General features: G+C 32.6%; 1 protein-coding gene across 1 annotated transcript; it reads left to right on the top strand.

Annotated features, from left to right (window-relative positions):
• The first annotated feature begins 5,529 nt into the window (after positions 1–5,529).
• Positions 5,530–8,451, top strand: LOC132046728 (uncharacterized protein At5g65660-like). The gene is made up of 2 exons (XM_059437457.1): positions 5,530–5,959; positions 8,103–8,451. Exons 1-2 carry the CDS (start codon positions 5,729–5,731, stop codon positions 8,313–8,315), a joined length of 444 nt encoding a protein of 147 aa, XP_059293440.1. The 5' UTR covers positions 5,530–5,728; the 3' UTR covers positions 8,316–8,451.
• Positions 8,452–8,788: the final 337 nt, after the last annotated feature.

Genomic DNA, 8,788 nt, shown 5'->3' with positions numbered 1-8,788 from the left:
AGCACAATAGTATCAATTGACACTCTCGGGGACTGACGTCAACCATTTTACTGTAGTCTATGAGTTCTGTTTCTCTCAGCTATTGAAGATTAAAGGAAACAGAAGACATCGTGGGTGCAAAAGAAGAAAATACGGAGAACTTTAATTTTATCTAAGGCGTTTCAAACTTGAATTCCTAAATTTACCCTATTCAACGTTTTTCTCCTCTGAATATGTGGAAGTTCGCTTATTTCCTATAAATCGTGGCATATACGTCTGTTAGTTGAGGTTATTGGTGATGTAGTGTCAAGCTTGCACCGTTAGGTCACACCAGTTTAGATAAACTATGCTAAGTTATATTTTGGACTTGGTAGACAAGACATAATTGGTTAAGAATTAGGAATGGTCCACTTATTGGTCTTGAGGTTTTTCTCAAATGTGGCGACTATGGTCCCTACTGGTTAAGCTTCTTGGAGTATTAATTGGTTTTGTCCTAGATACGCAATGTCAAAAAGTCTCTTAAAATGAAGAGAAAAGTAATGAAACAATGTACTAAGGGGTCATCCGGTAGCCGGTTAGCATTATATAGGTATTAGTTGTGCAGGTATTAATGATAGACGTATTAGTTATGCAGGATTTGGTTATGAAGGGTTTAGTTATGCATAAATTATTTTTTTGAATGTTGGTTTGTTATATTGAAAGTTAATAAATATTATATACTTTTTAAAATTAAAATTTTTGTTTACAATTAAAATTAAAATGCTTTTTACAAAATATTAAAATATTATAGTAAAATATACAAAAAATTTGTTTAGAAAAGGAAAGTATTTAAGCGCGGACAGATAAGGTTAATATTGTCATTTCAACTTTTTATTCATGTATTAGTTATTTTATCTTCTACTCCGCATAAAATAATACATAGATTCCCTCATAACTTATACATGAATTAATTATGCAGGTTTCTAATTTACAAATCAAACATCGTACTAATTTTATACATAAATGACTTACTTCCTAACTAGCTACCAAATGATGTATAAGTATGCAGAAACTAAGACATGAATAAGGCGTTTCTTTACTAGCTACTAAACGTGTTAAAAGTTAATTCAGAAATTAATACATGAATAACTTGCCTTTTATCCAGCTACCAAACGACCCCTAAGTCATCAAAAGCCGTATCCTTATCTCATGTACTGCTTAAGATAAGAATAGAAGAATTGGATAGAGTCATCCCGTGGCCCAACCCAGTCGGTGATTTGATAGGGTTGAGCTTGATTTTTTAGAGCTCATTTAAGAACTAGGCTTTTAGCTCGACTCGATTAAGCCCGTGGCCCGTGAGCTTGAGCACGCGTGGGTTGGGCCGGGCTGTAGGCCTAATAAAAAATTAATTAAAAAGAAAAAAATAGAAAGAAGTGAAGATGTTAAGACAACTTTGTTAGAAGCAGATTCAGATGTGCTTAACGAAGATGATGTGCTGGTGTTGGATTTGTTCAGTTGTACCCAAATAATTTGCATATAATGGTAGAGATTTCATACCGAGACCATACAATCAAATCTTTACTTGAAGCGAAAATTAATAAGCACTATTAGAATCATATTATTTGTAGATTTGACACTTGGTTAGAAGTAGTAACACTATGTCATATTGTCTTGTAAATATTTATGTTAGCATTTTTAAATTGAAATTTAAATTAAAGAATTATGAAAATTATACTTTTTAAAAAGGTGAGCTAGTCCGGCTAGGCTCGTAGAGTCTTACATAGTGATTGGTTTAGGCAGCTCATCAAAATGGTGGCCACCAACTCCGCCCGTCAAATTTCAAAAGCCCATAAATGACCTGTACCCATTTTCGAAATATATATATATATATATATATCTAATAAAGCCTGCACATGTTAAAACGTGGACGCGCAAGCATCCTGTATGATCAAGAAAGCCATTTATCTTTTTCTCATTATTTTTGCCTTTTATATTGATTTTTCCTAGTAAATAATTTCCTCCTCTTAAAGGAAAAATGTAATGGTTATAACGGTTGGAATAATTTGCACGAATAGATGTTACTCTTCCTTTCATTAGCTCATATCTTAAATGAATGCAATTAATATTCTAGGCTACGACACTCTCCTGTATATGTTTCAACCCATTTCTAATTACCTTTCCACCACAAAGCCAAAAAGCCATGCATCAGAAAACATTAAATATGGTTCTTTATCCCATGAGAAAGTTTTGCCCAGGTATAGAGTATTCTATTGCTAACCATCATTCATGCCGAATCAGATAAAATTTCTTTTCTGCTTTTTCTTTGTGTGATAGAGGGATATTGAGCTAAATGTTCTGGCAAATTTTGCAATGATTTAAATCAGGGATTGCTCTATTTCTTGATTTGGTTGACTTTAATTTCTTATGCAGTATGATAATTTATATTATTGATTTGTGTTGCTGAGTCTTGCTATAGCGATCCCTCTCTAATCTCTTCATTCACTTAAAAGGGAGAATGATGGAAATGCGGTGTGAAATGTATGTTTTGTGTGTCACATACACTGTGAAGGCAAATAATGGCTCTTTGGAGTGCTTATTTTATAATCCCAATTACCGTGAATATATATAGTGCCTCTTTCCAGTGGAAATGATGCTCTCTCCTACTACTTTTTAAATTTCTTTACCTTTAGTAAAATCTTAAATATTTCAGAGTAAATTTGCCTTTCTATCCGCTTGAATTAATGTTAACAATCCTAACTCTTCTCTGGTAAAATTGCATGTTCCTTGAGTTTCACTTCGAAGAAAGATGTAAAGCAACAACAAAATAAGGAGAAGGTGACGACACCATCATCTTCTAGAACATATATGTAATACAATTTAACTTTTTTTTTTTTTTTTTTTTTTTTTTTGTTTGTACATATAACGTTCGAGGAATCCTTTTTAATGGAAGCAAATCAGATCGATACTCTTTATAAGTATATGTTGGATGTTCCATTTTTCTTAGTTTGCTTTTTGAATTTATTTATACTTGTGAATTCCCTCGATGAACATATTAGAAAGGGCCTGATTAAGAATTCTTTTTAAATAAATGGCCCAGGCATTAAGAAGTGCAAATTAATTACCTTTTACTTTTTTTTTTTTCTCTTTCACTTTGAGAAATGCCGGTTATGCAATTTGCTTTGAAATAGTATAAATCTTATGAACAAATATAAAATTGATCGCCAGAACCTTGTGTCGAATTTTTTAATATTTATTATTCTTGAAACTAATATTATATTGCAAGATTATAAAAATATTACATTAATACATATAAAAAAAAATATGCTGTGTTAGATTTTTCATTCAATATCTCATACGGAGTATGAAATATAATATTTATTTTAAATTTCATTTTTTTCTAAAAAATTGAATTGTTTAATGGGGATAATATATTTTGCTGGTGATGTCAGATATCATTCAATTTTGACCAATGGTGAGGTAACACCGTCAATAGTTAAATGAGGCCGAAAGATATAAAAGAAAGCAACCAAACTTGAGAATGCAATATTTATATCAATGAATAACCAACAACGTTATTATTGTGGTATGTAGCGAGATAAATTGATAAAAAGTAAAGATAGATATTTCAATATAAAACTATAAAAATAATTCTTTAGTTATATTTTAATTTTTTTTTAACAACCGCGCGAAACGCGGGCATATTCACTAGTTAGATATATTCAACGGAATGGCATGTATACTTGTGTAGTTTAAGAAACCAAAGGGTCACACAGCTCTTCGATCAGGGAGTATATATACGAAAATACTCTTTTATTACTCATATTTTTACTTTCATCCTACCAGAAGACTAGATTTCTTCTGCCAAATTCACAGTTACAAGGTTCATGTTATCAGATTTGATCCAACACTTCCTATTTTTCTATAATCAGGTGCTCGTTTATCTTCTATTTCCTGCTACTCTATTGTGATTTAAGAGATTTGAAAGCAGTAAAAACGTGTACGTTTTCATGGTGATGAGACGTCAACGGCTAAACTCTTTCATGTCTTATCGAAATTTTTAAGAAGCCGCCCATGTGAAAAGATCCTTGCGAAATTACTGGCGGACCAGAAAAAAAATTAGTACTACAGTACCATTTGCCAAAACTTTAAGCAACAGCAACAAATAGAGAAAATGACAGAAGTAAATAGATAAGAAAAAGATGAGAGTTGGCTTTTCCATATCTGTAGATAAATAAAAATAATGTGAACGTCTATCTCCTTAACAATAGTTAGTTGAATAATATGGCCATGTTAGAAGTTCTTACAAGAGAATAAGGTACTTCCATTCGCTCACCAATTCACTAATTTTCCCCTCTAATCGGAAACAACGTAACCTCTCTACCTCACAAAGGTAGGGGTAAGATCCGCGTACATCTTACCTTCCTCAGACTTCATTTATAAGACTACACTGGGTATGTTGTTGTTGTTAGGCGGACCAAGCAGGGCACATGAGGAAGAAACCTAAGAGAAGACGCTTTGTGACTTAGGTCCTTTTCATGCTATATAAATTTAAGAGGTAAGATTAAGGTAGATATATGCACTACTCAAGTTATCGTCAATAAAGTGATTCTGAGTCTCAGAATGCGGAACCGGAAATGGAAAAGGACATCACAGAATTTCATTGTCTTTGCCAGCTGAATGGCACTTCCTATTTTCTTGTTTCCACACTGCAAACTTATTATAAGTTTGTTCAACGAACTTTCCAAATTTTTTTTGAAATTTTTTTGTGGAGTTTCGTCTTGTTGTCGCTTCTTAATCGAATTTACTGAAATTCGACCATAGTTTGACATATATTTTGTTAAAGTGAATGTAAAAGGTTTAATGCCTGAAGCAGAAATTTAATGCCTCAAATTTTAGAAGCGTTTTTCCCAAAAAACTTAAACGACGGAAATTAAAGAAATTAAAACATGTATAGTACAATTAGCACAATGCTTATGCTCCACCACAGAAATGAAGCGGAATTAGGTTGCGTGTTTGACCATGACTTCACTGGCAATATTAAAGCCGTTATTTGGATGATTCAAATTTTGGTCATCATTACTTGCGACTACTGAGTTTTAATATTTCCTTCGATCAATAATAAGTATGCACTTAATTTTTTTATTTTGATTTAAAATAAGTGTTTATTTATATAATTAAAAAAGAATTAATTTTATTGGTTGGGAAGAGCTGAAACGAAACATACAGTACACTGTTAGCTCATCTGTTTGTGTGCGAGAGCGCGTGTTTTTTTTTTTTCAATAGATTTACAAATTTTCAAGAAAATTATTTTCTTAATTTCTTGAGAAGCAGTTTTAAAATGCCGTGAACTTTTTTGACGGCGCTTATAGACCATTCATAGTAAGATTTCAGAAAGGAATCAAATATGCTTTTCTTTTCACACAATCTCTTTTGTGGGAAAATATTGCTCCAGTACTAAAAAAAAACAGATGTGGGTCCTCTCCGTACATTGGCTGGGACAGCAGAGGTACCTTTACACGTACACAACTTTAGGCTTCTCAAATTTATAAATTCTTGCCCCCCCTCTACTCACTCTGCCTCACAACTCAACTATTCAAAACAAATCCGCCTTCACTTCCAAGCGTTCTCCCAATTTCCATTTCTTCTCAAATTAACTACAACTTATATTGTATATTTAGCCTCAGTTCCATATATTTCTCTCTAAACTGAAGTTGATTCTTTCACTGTATGTTAAAAGGAGAAAATTCGAATTATTATCGATACACGAAGAATGACGGAGAATCAATATTATGCACCTCCCCATGCTGATGCATCGAGGCCTTCACTAGGATTCCCTCTGGGAACTGCCCTTTTATTGCTGATAATTTTCAGCTTGAGTGGCATCTTTTCTTGCTGCTACCATTGGGACAAGCTTCGTTCTCTCCGTCGATCCTTCTCAGATGGCACAGACCTCGAGGCCGGCGGTGACCCTTCATATTTGAAATCTAAACAAGCACATATGGTAAGATTTTATATTATTTCCATTTTCAATTCTTCTAACCACACAAGACACAACATAAATCAACTAAAACACTCATTTCATTGTTATTCAATTTAAACTCTTCATTTCATTTCATATACGATGGTGTTTGACTGAGTGTAAAATTTAAGAAATTAAAAAGATAAAATTTCTAACACATATCAAAGTACCCTTACAAATTGTAAATTTATACACGGGTGACATTTTTATAGTTATTGGAGCATGTAACTGAACGAACTTTGAGAAGATTAATTTGAAAGCATTTTAAGTTGTGTAATTCTTTTTGAAATCGAGAAAGAGTGTCAGATAACATACAATACAAAAGATGGAATATTTAATATTCAGTGAATTTATTTTAAATCAATTTTACTTGATTGTTCTATTGGAGCCTAGTGCTCAAGGGTGGGATCCACCCTATCGGTTGGGGTGGCATGGCACCCCTCGATAAATAATTTTTTTATATACAAGGTCGTTTGATAGTTAGTCAAAATTATCCCGGAATTATAATTCCGGAACTAATTTATCTCATCTCTTGAGATTATTTTATACCATCTAAAAGATGGTAAAAAATAATCTCAGGATAAGTGGGATAAGAAGGGATATCCCATCTTTTAAGTTGGGATGCATTTTATACCTTGTATGGTATAAGGTATAAATTTATTCAGAACCTTTTACCAAATATGACACAAAAAATTAGTGCTGGGATATCCCAGCTTATACCATGCACCAAACGACAAGTCCTTTTGTAATTTGCTTAAATTAGATTAAATATTTGATCCTGCCACCCCCAGTCGTAAATTAGACAAAGGTGTCACGGCTAGTAGACAAGTTTGAATATATCTTGAACATTTTTCGACTCCCATTTTTCTTTGCGCTTTTTTCTTCCTTTATATCAGTAATTCCCTTTTCGGCCCCCCTAAGTTTCTATTTATCTTTTTATTATTTATATTGTCTTTCCTCTTTTCTATTATTTTATCTGTGATCTCTAGCGAGAACACACAAATAAAAACTTTAAAATCCCTTAAATTAAGCATTTCTCTTAATCTCAAATCTGTGAGTATTTAAATCGAAAAATTTGGATCTCAATGGGAATTTTGGATTAAGATAAAAAAAAAATATTTTTTTTATAATTTCTTTTGTTATTACTCCCTCCGTCCATGTTTACTAGTCTATATTTGACTCGGGACACTCTTAATAAGTAATAAATAAAATGAGAAATGAATTAGAGTACTTAATAATAAGGGTAAAATAGGTATAAAATGGTAAATTATGTCTTGGTTTTTCAAACTCTATAACTTACAAATAAAAGTGGACATATATTTTTACTATAATGGACAAATAAAAATGGACGGAGGGAGTGTATTATAAAAATTTATGTTATTCTATAATTGTTAAATTCAATTTAAATTACTTTACTACTTAAATTATGATGGAAATTTCGTAAGTACTACTTAGAAAAAAAATGAAATTTATGATTTATTTTTGAGAACTTGTAGCTTATCTAATTCTACATTTACTTATCGGGAGTATTTATCTATTGAAGAGTTTTTCTATTATTTTTCTTATTTTGATTAGCGCAATTCCCTTATTGAAGATGTTGTTTTACTTGTGCAAATTCATTTTTTTATATACATAAGAGATGCAAGTCCCTTGGTGAAAATGTTCATTTTACTTCTGTTGTTAGTGGGTGCGATTCCTTGTTTAAGATGCTAATTATGTTCGTTTTTTTATTTTTGAGGTGTAATTTTCATATTTGTAAAAAAAAAAAAGATCCTATTAAGTTGACCCGAATAAAATAAAAGGTGATTGATCCGACCTAAATACACGTTCCTAACAAGATGTACATTGAAGAAGATTATGGCACCCGCCACCTTCAAATCCTAGATCCGCCTCTGCTAGTGCTGGCAGAATTCATCTAACTGCACACAACAATTTTAGGGATAATTACATTTTTGGACCGTTAAAAAAAAAAAGCCAATAAATGTATAGATTTTGTATATTAAGTATAAATATACATAATTAAAATATATATTTTGGCCAGCGTTCGTGAATTATTTCGGCCGACGGGCCAAAAATGAAAAAAACCTGGACTATTGCTGAATTTTATGGTTGCTCTGTTTTACAGCATTGGAAGCAAAACCAAATGTCAAACATGCCAGCAGTGTTAATGCCTGGAGATGAAGTACCAAAGTTCATAGCATTGCCATGTCCATGTCATCCTCCCCGACCAGAAAAGCCAGTTGATGAGTTACAGCAGCAGCCGGCATCCCCTGTGAAGCCACCAGATATGGCTGTTGGTGTACCTTTCAATCAAATTCGTAGTCCTTTTTACTTGTAAATATCAATGAAATATATGAGCAATTTTCTAGTTCTTTTTCACTCCTTGAGGTTGCTGAGTAATGTTTCGTGTCATGGATGTCGTATCTAAATTCTTTTACGGTAATGTTCAGTAAATAGTGGCGAAGGTTCGACCAGTAGCACTCCGTCAGACACTAATTCCGGTGATATTACTAGCACTTAGTGGTCGGTTGGTAGGTAGCCAAAATTATCCTGATTATAATCCCCGGACTAATTTATCCCACTTTTTGGGATTTACTTTATCCCATCTTTCAAATGGGATAAAATAATCCCAACCTTAGTGGGATAAGGTGGGATATCCCACCCTTGGGATTATGTTTCATTTTGTATCGTGTTTGATAGGAGGTATAAATTTATCCCAGGATGGATAAATTTATACTTCCTACCAAACACTGTACAAAAAATTAGTACTGGGATATCTCAGCCTATATCATGCACCAAACGATCCCTTAC

Source organism: Lycium ferocissimum, chromosome 2, assembly GCF_029784015.1.
Source record: "Lycium ferocissimum isolate CSIRO_LF1 chromosome 2, AGI_CSIRO_Lferr_CH_V1, whole genome shotgun sequence".
Taxonomy (NCBI): Eukaryota; Viridiplantae; Streptophyta; class Magnoliopsida; order Solanales; family Solanaceae; genus Lycium; species Lycium ferocissimum.
Note: the sequence above shows the minus strand (reverse complement) of the source record. Positions and strands in the feature narration are given on the sequence as shown.